Raw genomic sequence first — 19422 nt, 5'->3', positions numbered from 1 at the left:
CTTTCTTTTTTAAAAAATCCTCACCTGAGGATATGTTTCCATTGATTTTTAGAGAGAGAGGAAGGGAGAGAAGGAGAGAGAAACATTGATGTGAGAGAGAAACATTGATTGGCTGCTTCCCTACATGCCCTGACCAGGGATTGAACCAGCAACCTAGGTGTATGTACCTGAACCAGAAATCAAACCTGTAACCTTTTGGTGTAGGGGATGACAGATGACGCTCCAACCAGGGGTATAGCCTCACTTTCCAAGGAGAGGGTGCTTGAGAAAATAACCATCATAAGAAGTTAAAGCCACCAAATACAGTGAATAAGCCCCAAAGCGCACCTGTGAAGACATTCCCTGATGTTTCTGCCCAGACAGTGGTCAAGAGTTGGCACTGTTCATGAGATGACCGTCTTTGGGAGACCCTGGAGCTGGTGCCTTCAGGCTTCTGCTGAGAACACCTCCACCGGGCACTGGGCAAGGGTTAGCAAAGGCTTTGGATGTCCAGAACTTCTGGCTTGGGAGCTTGATTAAAATAACTTTTTGATAACCCCAAATCTAGTCAAAAGATGATTTCGTCATTTGTGAGAGTACTGAGCACATTGAATCATCTGAGGAGGCAGGCAAGGAAGAAGGGTCTCCTCTCATGCCCCTGTGCGAATTTCTAGTCAGTTCAAGGGCCATAATTTGCCTGTTTTGAAAACAGCAGAATATTGCTGCTTTGCTTCTGCCATCATCGTATGTCTTTTGAGGTAAGTATGGGGAATAACAAAATGCATTTGGAAAAACACTTAATCTTCTGCTATAACCTCTATATCTCAGTGTGCAGAACACGTCTTCAGTTTCAGACAACGAATGTGCTCCTGCTCTCCATGGACTCGCTCTGTCAATATTCATACGGCTTTGGCTTTGGTTTGGAGGACGTCTGTTGTAATTGCTCTTTCACCAAAATGTAAAATTGACCCTTTTTTATTCCTCAGTGCTCAGAAACCAGGACACAGATGAGGAGTGTTTCTGAGAACACAGTGTCGTCTACCGGATCCAGCCCGCTGACCGGCTCCCTGCTGCATTGTGTGTGTGGATGATTAGAAAGGGCAGTGAGCAAAGCTAAAGTGCTTTAAAAATTAATTCTGCCCGTATTTTAAGTCTTTTATCAATGCCCAGCAGGGCTCGTGCTTTTGAAATACTTTTTTCAGTTGCATTAGCAGAAGTGAAACATGTAATTCTAATCCCAAGACATGTGTTGTCTTCTAAGAAGGCTGACCTCAGAAAACTGACGCTACAACCCCCTCGCTGGGTATTGCCGTCATCTTTTGAGTTGTTCTTCCTGGTTGAACCTTAGATCTCAAAGGACAGTGTCTTTGCTTGTTGGCAGATGGAGTGCCTAATGGCCACTGAAGGAACCCTGTGAAAAGAAAAGGCTTCCAAAGCCTCCCGATGCTGCCCCCCCAACGGCCTCCTCCAGGTGCCGCTCCCATCAGGGTCCAGATGCTGAGATCTATGTCCAGCCTGAGCCACGTGACTGTCACAGCCCTCCCTCTCATTCATGTCAACAGAGTGTGAAAAAAATACTCTAGCCATCCTGGGTGTGTATCAAAAAAGGGAAAGAAAAAAAAAAATAAAGCGGGGGGTGGGGGAGTGTGCAGAGCAGCAGGAATTTCACCTAAGTGTGCAGAGTACTTATTATTTCAGACTTCCACTTTATATTCACGGGGTGGCAGGAGACAGGAAAACAGTTCACAATAAAGAACTGGAAATCTTTTATGTTTAAATTCGATTATTTTCCTGGAGAAGGAGGAGAAGTGGGGAAAGCACTGAACCGGAAGGGCGTCTACCTGGCATTTAGGCCTGGCAATGCTGGTCTGTGTGCCTTTCAGCAGGTGCTGTAAACAGGGGGCTGGGCAGCATCTCAGGACGGGGCGCGGCCGCCGGAGTCCCCAGACTGTGCGGTGCGTGAGAGGCAGGGCTGAGCTAGCCCACAGCAGCCACTCCGCTCTTTCTTGAGGGCATGAAGGCATTTGCTTTCTCTGAGTCTCATTTCCCTTATCTTTACTTATTATTTATTTTTTAAGATACATTTTTATTGACTTCAGAGAGGAAGGGAGAGAGATAGAGATAGAAACATCAATGATGAGAGAGAATCATTGATTGGCTGCCTCCTGCACTAGGGATTGAACCTGCAACCTGGGCATGTGCCCTGACCAGGAATTGAACCTTGACCTCCTGGTTCATAGGTCTACGGTCAACCACTGAACCACGCTGGCTGGGCTCATTTTCCTTCTCTTTAAAAGTGGCTAATAACGTCCACTCATACATATAGACCCCCGAGAATGAAACAAAATCTTGCCCTGATAGCATTTCAGCAACTAAAGTCCTTTACAATTTTAAACTGTCATTTATCCTTTTCAGTTTTTTAAAAGTTAAAATTCCCAAGTCAATTCTTGGAAACCACTCTTTGCCATTCCCAAGAGGGAAATGTCAAAGCGATTTGGTCTCCATGTTTAAAATAACTTTCATATGGCTTATTGTATATTTAGATTTTAACATAAAGTTGATTTTACTTTTTCTCCCTGAGCCTTCCGGGGTTGTTCCTCGCTAGAAACTGAACAGCAGAATCAAGAATCCACCTGCCCTTTCTGCAGCACAAAACTGAGGCAAAAACGAATACCGTGATTTCCTGGAGTCAGTGGTTCTGCCATCGCTGGAGAAGTTGCCATAGCAGTGAGGACGCCTGTGTTTCCCCGCATTTCCCCAGCCCCACGTGAGGGAGACCACAGCGGAGAGGATGGCCCGGCACAGACCCCTGGAGAGAGGCCTCTCTAAGGCCCCTGCCCGATGGGGTGGCTGAAGCGGGGCCAGCACAGAGAGAAGACTGGGAGAGAATCCTGCCCTCCCTGGGGCTCAAAATCTATTAAAAGGGACAAGGGAAAGAAAGGTGGAAAGGCAGAGGGAAACTTGGACTGAAAGTGGCGCCCACACAGGGAGGAACAAGGACCGTAGACGTTGTCCCATAGTTGACGTTTGTGACCCTTTTGATTTATTCACAGTGGAGTTTTCAGAGAGTTAACCAACTCTGGTTGGGAAAGAACAGAACCTGAGCAAAGGTAGCGCCCGCCACACGGGAGTGACTGGAGAGCAGCACAGGAAAGAGGATGCTGAGCAGGGCGTGGTGCTGCAGGGACTCCAACCTCACTGCCCGTCCCTGCAGCCACTTATGAGAGGTTGGCTGTCTATCACTTCTCACCATGGCCCTCACTGCTTTGCAAAACACAGGCTTGACAAATCTGTTCTGTGATGTGGGAGGCTGTGGCAGCTTAAGGAAGCCTCTAAAGCAGCCGGATCCGCCCGTTTGAAATGAATAAAACTAAAAAAAAAGACCGTACCCTTTTATGTAATGATGTTTACTTTGAATTTGTATTGGTTCACACAAACACTCCGTCCATGCTTTTGTTCCGGCCCTCCGGTCCAGTTTAAGAACCCATTGTGGCCCTCGAGTCAAAAAGTTTGCCCTAAAGTCTTTTCAGGCCCCTTAGATAAACATCTAGTTAAAAATATTAATGCCAAGACTCTGGAACGTGCAATATGGGAGGTGGGGTCAGAAGTGAGAGTTTTGGGCTTAGAGCTGAGATTTGTTAACTTTGGTCCACATTCCTCTGAAGAGGATGATACGTCTCCCCCCCCCCCCATAATGAAAATGAGATAATTAAACATTCAAATTACAAAGTTAAAGAGCAGCAAATATAAATTTAAAGAAGTCAAGTAAAAGCAAGTGGTAAAAGCAAACAGAAAAATGATAGCACTAATAAATAAATCCAAAGCTGGTTTTTTGAGGAAAAAAATCTAACCAAGAAGAAAACCTAAATCTATAATATGAAAAATAGGACTAAAATCTTCTAGAGAAAATTTTAAAAAAATTCTGAATGGAGATGACAAAAAGCCATAAAACATTTTTATTTCATCATGCAAAAATTTTAAAAAATTACATGATAAAACCCCATCAATCTAGAAAAACACTCAAACATAGTAAAATACTAAAACTTATCATATAAAGAATTCATATAAGTTAAGTAGTAAATGACCAACAAATAGGAAAGAATATAAATATTTGGTCAAAGAACATAAATAGGCAGTTCATGAAAAAATAAATACAAGTGACATAAATGTATACAAAGATACTTAAGCTCACTTATAATTAATGAAATCCAAATTAAAAAAATAAAATTTCTTTTTTTTCAAAAAAAATGTAGCAAGTTTAAAAGAATATTATGATGTACTGTGTTAAGGGTGTGGGGAAAAAGACTCTCATACTGTATTGGATTGGGGGTACTAAATCATTGGAGGCTGACATATAATAGCTATCAAAATTAAAAATATATCCCTTTATTCAACAATGTCACATGTGCAAAGCTAGTCATTATGGAAACAAAAGATGGGAACAACTTAAATGACTAATGGATCAGATATCTGTAACTTAATTTTATATTTAACTTAAGCTGTGTAAATGTGCTTGGTGTTCTTGCAGAAAAGCAGAATTTGCATCATTTGCAGGAAAAATGCACATTAGAAAAGGGGGAATAATAATTGTTCTTTGCACTTGAGTAAATGTTACCTGTGTGGGTCACTGATGAGGAGAAAAGACACACAAGAGAATAAAAAGATTAGGTGTCAGGGATTGAACACATTAATCATGTAATCTTAGCATAAGGATGCAAAAAGGGAACTAACTGCTCAGAAATAATTAAGATGTCAGTATAAAAGCTGGAAAGATTATTTTAAGTGCCTGCAGGTGGTAAAGAAAACCACCTACCAGCCTGTAATTATGAAGGAAACTGAATAAATATATTCAGTTTTTAAATGTTCATCATATTCATAACTCTTTTGCATATGAAGATATAAAAATGTTTTATCTTCAGATGGTGGAAAGGAAATTTGGAATATAGATAAGAAATCAAGTCATTAAAAATCATGACCTTAGAGGTAGGGGAGGGCCTTTAGAAGTCAAACTCATATTCCCAGGGGTCAAGTGCTGTGTTGAGTTCAAGCCTCATTTCTCAGTTTGAAGTAGTTGGTAGACTGCTGTGGAATCTAACTGGGCGAGGTTGTTACCTTGAGTGAGCCCTGGTACCAGATTCCATCGAGCTCCCAATTTATGTGGGTTAACACATTCCTAAGAGGGCTGGTTTTTCAATAGCTCTGTGAACCTGAGTGAATCCCCTGGACAAGTCTGGGTTTGGATCCTCCCGGCTTCGGCTTCCTGACCACCTTGACCCTGGGTCTGGGCGGGAGGAGAACTGGGCCGTGGTTAACTGTTTTTCTACTGAGCTCAGTGCTCCTGGGTTTTCCATGTCCCACCCATTGAGAGTTCTTGGTCAAGAGTCCCTCAGTGTCAGATGCAGGTTAGCTTTAGGGTGGGAGGCAGGGAAGTCAAGGTTACAGTGGAGGCTGTTCAACTGCCAGCACCCGGCTGAGGCCGATTCTCTGGGGCCTTCTGGGGCACACGTGGTACACTTGTAAATTAACAGAGGTATGGGCACATACCTGTGTTGAGAATATTACGCACTAGAAGTCCTTTATAAATCTTTATAACTAGCTATACTCTTTATAAACAGAAGATTCCTTAGGGAGTGAACCTTACATCTTAGAGTGCTCTGTCTATGGTATGATATTTTATAAAAGGTCCTAGGATGTGTGTGGCCTTTGGTCTGATGTATTCTGTATCAAGTATCACGAATGTGATAAAACACCTCAAGGCATACTAGGAATGCTCCCGTGCTGTACAGTTTGGAGTTGGTTCTTAGTGCAGAAATTTACAGCATCCGACTCATGGATGTATTTTTTTTTTTTTTCAGAATGTGCCCTGCTGTCCATGGTTATACTCCTGCTGGGAAATCCTTGCTGTTTCAAGGAAAGAGGATTCCTGGATTTGACCAAGAGAAAGAACAGAGCCCGCGATTGAGAGGCGGGTCCCAGCAATTTCCCCATGCTCTGCGACCTTTAATGCACCAGAACTCAGGGCTGGTGTGTTTTTTCTTCCCTTGTAACTATTGTTCTAAATATATTCCTCAGGACCCTAATGATGTGCTTTAGAAACAGGCGGCACCTCTTATCAATGGGGGAAAACCAGGCAGTAAAGACAGTGACTGGATGTTCCTAATAGAGCAGAATTGATGTAAATCAAATTAATGCTATTTTGTTTACTGTTTCCCCCTATAAAAATGCACCCTTACTCCCTGTGCTTACATCCCTGTGTTCGGGATGGTCCTGTCACACTGCCCAGGGTCTTCCACACTCCAATCACGTGGGAACCGCCTTCACATTTTTTTGCCATTAGCCATGCAAAATCCAATGATTATTTATTTACTTATTGTCACTAAATTGATCCAATTTCTAATTTAAATAAATACACTGATACAACTTTTTAAACCTACTGAGTGATTCTATTTATTCTGTCAGGGCTCTAAACAGAAGCCTATTCTCTCTTTAATGAAGGCTAACAGCAAGGGGGAGGGGTGTTAAGGGCATGGCAGAACCAATCGGAGACTTTCTCTTTGACTAAATTTGAGGGGCTGAAAGAGAAATAAACAGGAAGTGACTTTACACTGTTATGCAATGCCATGTCTATTTTCTTTCCACAGTGACCTGGTGACCCCCTATCAAAGGCATCAGGCTGCACTGCAGGAGTCAGACTTCCTACCTGGGAATGTGATAAAACACCTGAACCTGCCAACTACATGTGTCTCTTGCTTTGGAAAATACTGACAGAGTCTATAAAGCGTCAGAGAGGAAATGAATAACTCAGCCAGCAGGGCCATAGAAGAGAGAAAGGATCTTATTACACGAAGCCAGCATAACTTAGAATATATTTTCTGTTTTTACCATCTGATATCATCTAAGAAGAGAAATGTCAGGGAGCACAAAGAACGTGAGACCTAGGAGTGGACGTCTTGAATTCTAATCTCCAGGTCTCTGCAAAGCACATACCCTGGTGAGGGTGTGAAGTGAGTAGCTTTGGTTTATCACTGACATCCCTCCAATACTGAGGCCATCTTCACAGCCGGGGTGTGCATTATTTTTGAAGATGCACATACTTTATTTAAAAAAATGTTTTTATTGGTTTGGGAGACAGAGAGAGAAACATGGATGTGAAAGAGAAACAGCGATCCATTGCCTCCTATACACACCTTGACCGGGGACCAAACTCACAGCCTGGGCATGTGCTCTGACCAGAAATCGAACTGGTGCTCAACCAACTGAGCAACACCAGCAGGGCCACATCTTCATGTTAAGTAGCATCCCGCCCCCCCAGCACCCCCCCCCTGGTCTATAGTACCGGCCAACCATAATACCTGGGGTGCAGAAATTTGATTTGAACAACGAATAATAACAGAAGTGTTCCCTATATACTTGTTCATTATATCAATCAAAAGAATAAAATTGTCATGCAGAAATCATGATGTTGAAAAAGCCCAAGTGAATCCAAACTGTTTGGTTCCCACAACTGTATCTCACAGTCCACAAAGCAAATAATTTGCTAATTAGGACATAGTGACTATGAGCTTGTATTGGCCCAAAGTAGCATCTAGATCAGGGGTGGGCAAACTTTTTGACTCGAGGGCCACAATGGGTTCTTGAACTGGACCGGAGGGCCTGAACAAAAGCATGGATGGAGTGTTTGTGTGAACTAATATAAATTCAAAGTAAACATCATTACATAAAAGGGTACGGTCTTTTTTTTTTTTTTTTTAGTTTTATTCATTTCAAACGTGCCGGATCTGGCCCGCGGGCCGTAGTTTGCCCACGGCTGATCTAGATGTTTTTGAAACTAATTACTGGCAGCCTGCTTAGACCACACATGCTCAGGGCCTCATGCAGGGAGTACCTGGAATAGCTTAAGCACCTGTGTGTCTCAAAGTTCCTGTGCTACCCCCATCCACTCTGGCATTTGGAGAAATTTATCTGGAAAGTCTGTTCCTCAGTAGCCCTGGCATCTGCCTTTTATCATCTCGTGTTTTCATTCCTGTTTTTCTTCTCTCAGCATTAGGAATGCTTCCTGCCATTCCAGCCCACAAGGAAACCAATCCACTGAGCGGTCCAGCGACATTCACGGAAGGGAATTCTTTAGATGCACCCTTTAGATGCACACACAGCACCCCTCACTGTGTTATGGGAATCCATGTATAAGGAACAATTGTTTAGTCTGTAAACTGGCTATTCTGACAACGGGGCAATTTGGCTTCTGTGGAAGCTTCACAAAGCTTTGCAGCACAAATCCTGGCAAGGACCACAATGAGAGCTGCGCTTAAAGCTGAGACACATGGTGTGCGGGACTGGAATACACAAAAGCAATCAAACGTGTCATGCTTACACTAGGAATAGTTATGAATTAGACATTAGGGTGGGGGAGGACTTGGAAGTCTTTAGTGGACATGCAAGCCTCATAGCAAACTGTGTCTAACAATAATGACCACGTGGGTAATAGTATTGCAGCTAATCTTTAGTGAAGCTTGCTACATGTCTATAACTGCACTAAGTGCTTTAAATACATAATCTCAAATATAATTCTATGGGTTAGTCTTAGTATTTCCACTTGAGATATGGGGAAACTGAGGAATAAGTTTGGAATACCTGCCCCTGTATGACCTGCTGGTGAGGGCACTTATGCCACCTTGCCCCCCTGCTCATCCTGTTCCTGTCTTTAGCACCATACGTTGCTTTGGAGACCCACTGAATGTTAGATTTGGAGATCACTTAGAGACCTCCAAATCTCCAAACCTCTGGTGACAAAGCAGAGGCTCACAGACGTGAGCTGAGTTGCCCAAGGTTAGTTTGGGCAGAGCGAGAAGGCTCCCCACCAGTCCCTGTTATGAGAATCTTGAATTCGCATCCAGTTAGTTTTGCAGGCAACAGCTACATCCTTTCATTTTAGCCCTGTGTATTCGAAGTACATACCTTATCAACTACAGAAGTGGGACTCAATCCACTGAGCTTTGGAAGCCTAAACCTATCACTTAAAAAGCTAGAAGGCTATTCATATAAACTCGGTATTGGTGATGAAATCCCTGTATTGCTTTAAATTTTTCCTTCTGAGCTTAGAACTTGGACTAAGGGGCTACAAATCAGAAAGTCACAAAGGCAAACATAAGGGAGTGATTTGATCAGATCACTCAGCAGTCCCGTTGCAGCCAGCAGTGCAGGCATTGGCTTGTTCACTTCTCGCACTGAGCAAGAATGATGGTGGGAACTTGTGACACTTAATATGTGCTCAGCTCTGTGCTAAGAACTCATGTACCCACACATTCCTTTGCTCTTAATCCTCCAACTACATTACCAGCGAGGTGCTGTTATTAACCCAATTTTACAGGCAAAGAAACTGAGGTTTAATGAAATAAAGCAATCTAACGCTGCTTTAGACTTTACCTGAATCCAGGTGGTCTAAGTGCCAGGGGTCAGTGGCAGACGACATGGGTGAGAGGGTGAGCGGGGAGGCCCCGCAGTTGGACTCCACAAGCTCGCCCTGGATGTGGACGTGTGCTGAGGCGTTGGTTTGCCTCAAGGCCGCCTTGAGAGGGGCGATCTGGTTGAACTGAACTCTGGAGAGGCACCCAGTGAATCCTGGGGTGTTGTACTTGTGAATCTCTTGGTCAATCTTCCCTGTTTCTAAAAGAAAAATAAAGAGAACATAAAAATCTTATTCTACTCACTGACTTCCAGCTGTAGAACACACTTGTCTTTGAATGCTTTGGTCCAAATCTTACTCTTAGATTTCAGGTCAAAATGTTATATTCTTTTAGATGAAATACTAATGGCTTGATAAGGCTTAGGGCTAGAGACTTGACTTTAAAATAATCTTCGGTGTTACTAGAGAACCTGGTAGAGTGAGGAGAATAAGACTATTTGTTAAAATAAAATACATTCATAGTTACCTTCCAGATACTTGAGATATTGCTGAAACTAACAACACTCACTTGGTTCTGATTGATTTTTCTTCCTGATGCATCAATGACTCTCTTATGGATACTGAAATATTGAACAAGCCCCAGGTCCAGCTCTCCTGTACCTCTTCTATACCTCTTTCTAATTATTTAGAAATTGAGCATTCCCTTTCTTCAGAATCCAATCCCCTTAAAATTCTGAGGTTTAGCCTTGGCTTGGTAGCCCAGTTGGTTAGAGTGTTGTCCCCATGTGCCATGGTTGCAGGTTCGATTCCTGGTTGAGGCACGTACAGGAATCAACTGGTGAGTGCATGAATGGGTGGAACCACAAATCAATTTCTTTCTCTCTTCCTCCCTTCCCCCTCTAAAACCAATCAATAAAAATATTTTTAAAATTCTGAGGTTTACAAAATCCCACCTGGAATCTGGTGGATATTTGGAAGTCATGACACTTTCCCAACTCAATCTCAAACATACATAGGCATTTAAGAATCACCACCTCCTATCTGTTTTCACCAATGGTTGAGGCACCAGGAAAAATGGCCACTCAGTGGTTGGAAACTAGGAACACCTCCAACTCCATCAGCTGCTTCTCAGACATAAATAGAGAGCTCTTTTCAGCCTGTCCAGCCCTGGAGTAGAGCTCCAGACAAAAGAATCCTGGGCTGGTAGCTCTTGCCGTCTGGTGGGACCTCAGTTCAGTTCAGTTCAGTTCAATTCAATTAATCTGATCACAGGTATTGACTGTGAATTCAATTCATCTGATCACAGGTATTGACTGTGAATTCAATTCATCTGATCACAGGTATTGACTGCAAGTAGTAGTAGCAGGAAGACAGAGACACATATAAAGATTTACCTAAGCTGTTCACAACCTAGCTGGGAAAACAAGCATACAAACAACTGACTAACACAACTGAACACACGTTGTATAATAACAAGAGTTCATTCACTGAACCCTTAAAATGTTGCTGGGTGAATTAGACATTTAATACCCAGAACAAGCCTGTGGGGAAGGGAATACCATCATCCCTATGGAATGTCTGAGGAAACTGAGGCTCATGGTTAAGATCCCTCGGCTGCCAAGGCCAGGCTGACTGACCCCGAGTCTCTCAATCACTATGATTCTCTGAGCTCAGAAACTGATCACATGTTTGGTAAAATGATCAGAGCCCATGCGAAACCCGGGGAGCAGGTCTGTGTGGGGTCCTGGGGAGCACCAGGAGAGGTCACACTAGAACAAGGGTTGACGTGGTTTTCACCCTCTTACATTTTTAAACATACGATTGCGTACAGTATTGTTAATTCTGGGCACTCTGCTCAGAACAGATCTCTAGGACTTACTCCTCTTGCATATTTGAAAGTATTGACTCTTTGAGCAACAACTCCCAATTCCCTTCCCCCCAGCCTCTGGGAAACACCATTCTGCTCTGTTTCTATGAATTTGACTAATTTAGTTTCCTGATATTCATGGGATCATGTAGTATTTGTTCTCCTGTGTCTGGCTTATTTACTTAACATAAAGTCCTCCAGGTTCATCCATGTTGTAGCAAATGGCAGGATTTCCTTCCTTTTTAAAGGCTGCATAACATTCCACAGCTTAAGCGCACATGCACGTGTGTGTGTGTGTGTGTACTACATATATTTTTTGTCCATTCACCTGTGGCTGAAAGTTTAGGTGTTTCCATGTTTTTGGTATAGGATTTTGTGAATGATGCTGCAATGAACAAGGGAGTGCAGATGTTCCTTTGAGATCCCGATTTCAATTCTTTTGGGTATATGCTCAGAAGTGGGATTGCTGGGTCATAGCAGTTCTATTTTTAATCTTGGAAAATCCTGTTTCCCACAGTGGCTGCACCATTCCACATTCCCACCGAACTCCCCGCATCCTCACGGCCTGTTACCTGTTGGAGAACCAGGTTTTGAGGCTGAAAGAGAACTGCAGATTGAGTTTGTTATGAGGTCTGGGACCCATGTGAGTCTGATGGGGTCAGAGCTTAGAGCAGACTGGGAAGGGCCTTGAATGTCACGTTAAGATGTGTGCATTTCTGTACGAAACTCAAAGATGTTTCAGCTGCAGAGGGCTGTGATGGGAACTTATTAGAAAGGGAACTGTAGTGGAAGCGTAGCACTTGCTCTGAGCAAGCGATCTCATTAGCCCACCGGACCCTGAGAACTCCCTGGGCTAAGAAGGGACTCCGCTGGGCGGAGGCAGGGTTATGCATGGATGCGGACAGTGCCTGTTTTGTTTGTCACCAGCATCTTCTTGGCCTTATTTAATCTGCAGTGAATCAGTTTTGGTTCTGTTTCCTCTGCCAGCGATTTGGGTGGAGACCTTCAGACTCTGGCTCCATTTCGTACGGTCCCTGACAGTCCTCTAAACGTTACGTAGGTCAGGCTTCCCAATCACACCGCAGAAAAGGAACAGCTTCAAAGCGGTATGTATCTGAGGGTTCCCTATCTAAGGGGGGGGGGTGTCCACTTCTTAAAGAGCTGTCCTCCCCTGAGTGTCTCCCCCTGAAAGGACCCCCAGGGAGGGATAACAGACAAGGTGGAGAGAGGGGAGCCCAGGAAGGGGGTTCTGATGGCGAATCTGTGACCAGAGGAGCGGTGGGAAGGAGCAGGGAGCCCAGGCCGGTTGGGGCTGTGAGCACTGGTGGAAATGTCAGCTAAGTGAGCAGAGGCTGGGGGCGGGGCTGCTAGAACACTTTCCCATTCTTTTAGGGGCACTTAACTCTGCTCACTATCTTCTTTAGCTTTTGCCATTCTGTGTTTTCTTTTGGTTGTGGGAAAAAAATCACCATTTTTTCCAACTGTTGTTTCTTTCCTGAGAGGTGACTGCGTCACAAATAGCAGGGTTCTGATGTCCAGAAAAGCAGAAACAGCATTTCCAAACCTGAAAGCTGGTTGATGTGCCTCTAAAGACCCTGGGCTGAGACCCATCGCCTGGGGTGGGGGCAGCACTGCAATCAACACTCTTGGTTCTTCTGTCCTGATGGTTCCAACTCTTGGCCATGTGATACTAAGAATATCAAGAGTTTCTTATAAGCCACAGTTGGTATACATGTGAGGTACAGGGTTAGCACTTTTGTGCATTATTTCATTAAGTCTCCTAACAACTCTCTGAGCTAGACAGGTTTATCCCCATTGCACAGAAGGGGAAACTGAGGCTCAGAGATATTAAGGTTTTGCCAAAGAATAAATGTTTAGCTCTGGCTGGTTTGGCTCAGTGGATAGAGCTGTGGACTGAAGGGTCCCAGGTCCGATTCCGGACAAGGGCACATACCCAGGTTGTGGGCTTGATCCCCAGTAGGGGGAGTGCAGTGCAGGAGGCATCATTGATGTTTCTATCTCTCTCCTTCTCCCCTCCTCTCTGAAATCAATAAAAATATATTTTAAAAAGAATAAATGTTTATATTTCATATAAAAAAGCAGGAAATGTTTCGTATTATTCTCAAGTTCTGTCTGAAAAAATGGACTGGATTATATTGTTTTCATATTTACTTGAATTTTTGGCATTCATAGTCAGGGACTCTTCATAGAAATGGCATAGGGAGCCTTTTTGTTGTTGTTGCTGATCCTCCCCCATGATGTTTTTTTCGCTGATTTTTACAAAGAGAGGAAGGGAGGGAGGGAGGAGAGAGAAAGAGAGGGGGAGAGAGAAGAAGAGGGAGAGACAGAGACCTCGATGTGAGGCAGACACTTGGATTGGCTGTTTACCACACGTGCCCCTGACTGGGGCTGAGGATCAACTTGCAACCCAGGTACGTGTCCTTGACCAGGAATCAAACCCAAGACCCTTTGGTGCCCTGACTGATGCTCTAACCATTTAGCAATACCATCCATGTCTAGTGAGGCTTAAAAATAATTAATGGCTGTTAGAGACGGCTATAAGACCATGTTTCATTGGTGACTGAGCCGACAATATGGTGTTCAGAAATGCCATGAACTGAGGTCAGAGTTCCCTAGCATCATTAAAGCACCAGCAAGTTCTGCAAGTGCTTGTCTGGAATAAAGATCCAAACTTCTGAGAAATCTAACAGATGATCCTGAGGCTATCATTCAGGGCATTTGAGCTTATTACATGTTAATTATGCTAATTGATTGAGCTGGTCTCATTCTGAAATCAAATATTAAAATATGTTTTCTTGTAAGCAATTACTTTCTGCATGGAGATGTCTGGGCCCAGGCGTCACTTGGACAAAACCTGCTCTCAAGAATGCATATTTTAGAGATGTAGTACAATCACTACTGAAATGAAATTCTCAAGCTGTAATTAGTGCTTTAATGTCTGAGAATCATAGTGATGTGGGTTATAGAAAATAGCCCACTTCAAATACTGACATGATTCCTGGTGGAACCTTAAAACGAAATGCTCCTGACAATACTCTAAGGAGCACGCAGCAATTACATTTGCGATGCATTAGCATGCTCTCCACTCGTTCTTATTCAGCTGCTGGATAGCAAGTGACAGGCAGGAGTGCAGGGAAATGTAGACAGAAAAGGGCACCTGAACTAACGAGAGACTCGGGGAGAATAAAGCCATCTCCCGGCTCCGCAAGGACAGAACTGGGCTCCAGGCCTGGGACATGGATGAGCACATCCTCAGCAGACATTTAGATGCCGACTCCTCCGAAAACATTTCTCCTTTTCCTTTGAGATTATTTAAATTCATCTGTATGTTCTTCTCGTGTAACCCATGTGCTACCATATGGGGCGCGGCGACAGTGTTTTGGACAGGTTCAAGCCTTGGACTGAGGAGAGGGCACAGTCCTCTCACTGCCACGTGCAATTCCCAGCTTGGAGGGCAGAGCCTTCCCAGCACAATTATAGCCAACAGCTATAGTTGTAAGCTTGAGCCTGTGGACCGAACACGTGGCTCCACATGCCTGAGTGATAGAGTTCAGGTGCATGTAGCTGAGTAGGACTGAAACCCACGAGAATGTTGTAAACATCTTGGTCACCTCTCTACTTTGCCTCGTGGCATCTGCTATAAAATAAAGGGTTGTGGGCGCTGGCGCAGTCCATCAAGGGGCAGCGTCCCACCAAGACCCAACTTTCATTCTCGTGTCTGTCTTTTCTAAGCCTTTCATTGCCCCCACTCGGGGTCACTGAACCAGGCTGAGCTGGCATGAGAATGCCATGGCCGTGCCGGCTCCCCACACTACCAGGCACATGGTATCTATTCATCAGCTGAATTTAGTTATGTTTTCCATTTTTTAGAGTTTTCTATCACTATTCTTTTCTGGGGTGTGTGTGTGTGTGAAATTTCATTGTATTCATTCTATGCTTTTCTCTCTTACAGAGGAAGGTGGGACTAAATTATGCAGGTGTCACTTCAATAGCTCTTGACCTTTGACATTCACTAACTCAGTTACAAACAGGGGATCTGCTGACAGAAGCAGGATCTCCTTCTCCTCCCACATTGCCTCTGGAAATAGTTTCTAATAATTGATAAAGCTGGATTTTTCAGAAACAGCAATGAGAAGAAATGTCTCTGGGGTGTTGGGGAGTGGGTGGAGGGATTGGGCAAAAAAGAAAAGAGGGAGAGAGAGAGGACTCATGGACATGGATAACAGTGTGGTGATGTTGTGTGGGGATGATGGTGGTGGGGAGGGGATGTGTGGAAGTGGAAGAGGGCAGAGAGGGAATAAATGGTGATGGAAAAAATAAGAAAAGATGTTATTTGAAATAAAAAAAGTGTCATCATGTGAAGATGCTAGTCTACTACACTATTTTGCAACAACATAAAGTATTACATTTTTCTTTGCATAAATTTATTCTAGTCTCTGAACTATTGGGGGCTACATACATAGGTTGAAATTGTCATTCTTGTCCCTAAAATCTAGTCTGAAAACTGCAGACTTATTATGGTTGCTGGTGAATATAATTCAGTTGTGCTTACAATACAAAGGGGAAGATATGGCCCCTCTGATGCTTCCAAAACGCATTTGGCATCATATAGAAACACACATCTGAAGACACATTCTCCGTTTTTTCCTGAATGCTCCCAGTGGTCAGTCATAAGACAAAATACCTGGTGCCCATTTCTGCAGCCTGGAACATGGTGTGACTTTTCAGGGCTAAGAATTCAGGCTCTGAAAGTAACAAGACCTTTCAGAAAAATGGACTTAGCTGTCAGTCTCCCCACAGAGCTGGGCGCTGGATTACTTTGTTAGGAATGTAGGTCTGGGTTTACCTCTCAGAGTTTTTGTAAATATAAGCTACGTGTCCCAGCTATTTGCTGTTGGAGAACCGGGCACTAATGGATAGTTGAGTTTTCCATGAACTTGATGTGAACGGACCTCTTCCTACTGAGTTTTATTCAACTTTTGCATTTGAACTTGAAGCAGTAGAAGTAGAAAATGTCCTAAGTCCTATGTACAAAATGACTAAACTGAAATGTAGTATAGAAGAATCATTTCTTTCTCTGTATGCCCTGCTTCTGCTAAAACTTTTTAAATTTATTGGGGTGACTTTTTTTTAGACTTTGGAAAGTCCTATTAAATTGTAGTAAATACCACAAGGTGAGTGAGTTTAAGCTTTTAAGTTTTTTCCCTAATTCTTCTCCAAACCATTGAAGAAAATTCCAGCCCAGTCCAGCCCCTGTTATTTCAGCCTGCTCCATGGGGAGCAGAGGAATGGGGGCATCAGGGAATGGTGCAGAGAGGGTGCTGACCTCATACACAGCAAGGGCAGCATAATGCAGGGCAGGCTAGGAAAAGTGCGTTAACAAATGTTGGCATTTCCAGATAATGTCAATTGGAATGATTCAGCAAAGTAAAAAGTTGTTTCCTTCTTTTGTTCTTGCTTGTACTGTAATTCCTGCCCCAGGAGGCCTCTATAGCTGTGTTACCCAAGAGAAAAAAATTCTTCGAGGACTAAGATTGCATGAGAGGTAAACATGAACGCATCAAGGCCTGGGCGGCTGAAGTTGGGGTTGAGCTAAATGGTTTTCCCAGGGCGATGAGACCTGTCAGGCTCACAGGGAGAGGAGACTGCTGCCAGAGCATGTGCTGGGGGTCCCCTCGATTTGTTCTCCATGTTACATAATTAACATAAGACAGAATGGGGCTCTTACATATAGAATGGTGTTCAGAAAGCAAAGTGTAAATGCTTTGAGGCTAATCTAGAAACTGGAGCGGATCATCACATGAATCTGAACATTACAATTATACCTGCCAGATGCTACAGAGGAATGTGGATGGGTAGGCCTGCGGTATACAAGTGTGTTTCTTCCCACACCCCCTTCCTCTGCTCTACCTCTAAAACCAACTCATTATTTTCAGATTGGAGGGCAACAGCCTACTAGGTTGGGGGAAGGGACAGAGGCTATCTACATTACAGCAAAGCATTTTATTAAGTTTCTCACGACATTTTTGGGCTCACGATAGTAAGAGTTATATGTTAAATGTAGAGTTATAATGAGATGACCTGTGGGTGGAATTCGATCAGAGTGAAAATTAGCTTCAGGGGAGAATTTTAGTGGCATGGTTCCAGGCTGACATTTATTTACTAATTTGGATAAGGACAATGGCGGCACATTGACCAGCGTGTCATATGGCATTTTGTAGAAAGAGGTGGTTATACATTTGATGAAAGGGTCATGAGACAAAGGGACTTTGAGAGGTTGAAATGATAGCCTAGACCTAACTAGAAAAATTTAGGAGAAATAAATACTGAATTTCTATAATTGAAAATACCACCCACCTCCTCCCATCCCTCAAATCACCTTCAATATCAAGTTGAGTAGAACACACCTCATAACAGTATGCACCCTCTTCCCTGTCTTCCCTAAATATTCCAGCCCAGATAGGACTAGGGTATTTTAATTGTAAGCGAGTTAGGAGTTCAGAGTGAGATGTGGTTGAGTCAAGGGAAGGATGGAGTCTAAATTCTAACCTCAGAGGTGGTTTCTGAGACTGTCCCTAGAGGTCACAATGAGCCCAGGCAGGTGTTCAGCTCAGGACAGAGCCTTTGGGACGAGGCAGCAATGATAAACCTGGGTGCGTACAGCCGACGTCCATCATGCCTGAAACTATGTCGCCTGACAGAGTTGAAGGAACTGCGAATGTTTACTACCCCGACTTTCAGGAAATCCACATTAACAAAGATCTATGCCCTGTGAATTGTTAAGTACTCCTCCCGATGGCACCAGGGTGAACCTATGCAAAGCACAGAAGAAAAGGAGAGCAAAGCTGATCCTACCACTGCCCCTGCATCTGTCTGTAAGTCACCTACACCCAGTGGTTTGTATGGCTTGGATCAGGTTTAGAGGTCTGTGGATTTCCACTTTCCTTTTCATAAAGGACGAGGGACTCTTTGGGCATACTGTGCGGGGACCTTCATTTTCAGCTCCGACTATGCTGGCTGCATGCTTATTTTCCCAGCTGGGCACACTCTCTAGTCCTGTTATTATCTCTACCCTTCTAGCTGCCTGCACATGTCCACCGCACGTCAATCTCCACTTCAGAAGGTGCAAATTACAGTGGCGGCAGCCCTTGGAGAAAATGCAGTTTCGAGAATGAGCTGGTAGTCATTTTCTCGTGGTGTCCTGCTGCGTGCTTTGTTTCAGAGAGTACCGGCGCTTAAAATATTTTATGGGGCAACAGCATTAATCTCTCTTGTAAAATATGTTACTGTGAATCCTAGGCGTTGTGGGGAAATGATCTGCCTGGAAAAGATGTTTTCCTGGATAACTGAGGATTTCACTCTCTTGGCAGGAGCACGTTTCGGTGTTTCTCACTCAATATCCATCTAGAAGGCTTTCTTTAGGAGACCCAACCGGAGGCCACGTTCTGACTTCACAGGCCCCACTTTTGCCTTCGAGGGCCCTTTCCTCCACAGCAAACAAGCATGACATTTTTGGACTGTGTTGGTGTAAAGATGAAGATGTTAATATATTAATACATTTCTTCTACCGAAATATCCATTCTTTTCCTTCTGGTTTTAAAAGATGTTGACACATGTTCATAGGTCTCTAAATGACTGGGGCCTTAAGGTCTGTGGCTACTGAACCTCATGGATATGTCTGCCCCTGCAGAAGATATGGGGTGACTTTTCTTGATGGCTTGGGGCTTGACTGGGAACATTATTTTATTTTGCTATGGAGACAGCTGCCCAATAGCCCTGGATTTTGCCTTTTTTGAATAGGGTCTGACTCCACCTTTCTTTGCCTCTATCTTATAAAGGCAGAGTAAAAGCCAGGCCTCTGTACTGGATAGCCTGGCCTCCTTCCTGCAAGAGTAACCCGAAATCACAAACCCCTCGATGTTCTCTCCTTCCTGAAAGTCAGATTGTGCTCCACCAGCATTTGAAAACTTGTGAACAATTTTTTTAAAAAGAGTCATGCTATTTACTATTTGTACAACTTCTTCTCAATGTTTAGTTTTGGGCAAAATTTCTTGGGGAAAAATGTGCTTTTCATTTTATAGCAAGATTGAGATGAAAGTCTTACACAGATCAACTTTTTCATGGAATCATTCATTCATTCATGGATTTATTA

At 43.6% G+C, this 19422-nt stretch overlaps 1 protein-coding gene across 1 annotated transcript in view; it reads right to left on the bottom strand.

The window, feature by feature from the left end:
* CNTNAP2 (contactin associated protein 2) overlaps positions 1 to 19422 on the bottom strand; it is a 1845032-nt gene that overhangs the window by 16096 nt on the left and 1809514 nt on the right. The window contains exon 22 of the mRNA XM_059712082.1: positions 9403 to 9642. Within this exon, the coding sequence (XP_059568065.1) occupies positions 9403 to 9642 (240 nt within the window). The remainder of the gene's footprint in view (positions 1 to 9402; positions 9643 to 19422) is intronic.

The sequence above is a fragment of the Myotis daubentonii genome, chromosome 10, assembly GCF_963259705.1.
Source record: "Myotis daubentonii chromosome 10, mMyoDau2.1, whole genome shotgun sequence".
Classification (NCBI taxonomy): domain Eukaryota; kingdom Metazoa; phylum Chordata; class Mammalia; order Chiroptera; family Vespertilionidae; genus Myotis; species Myotis daubentonii.
Note: the sequence above shows the minus strand (reverse complement) of the source record. Positions and strands in the feature narration are given on the sequence as shown.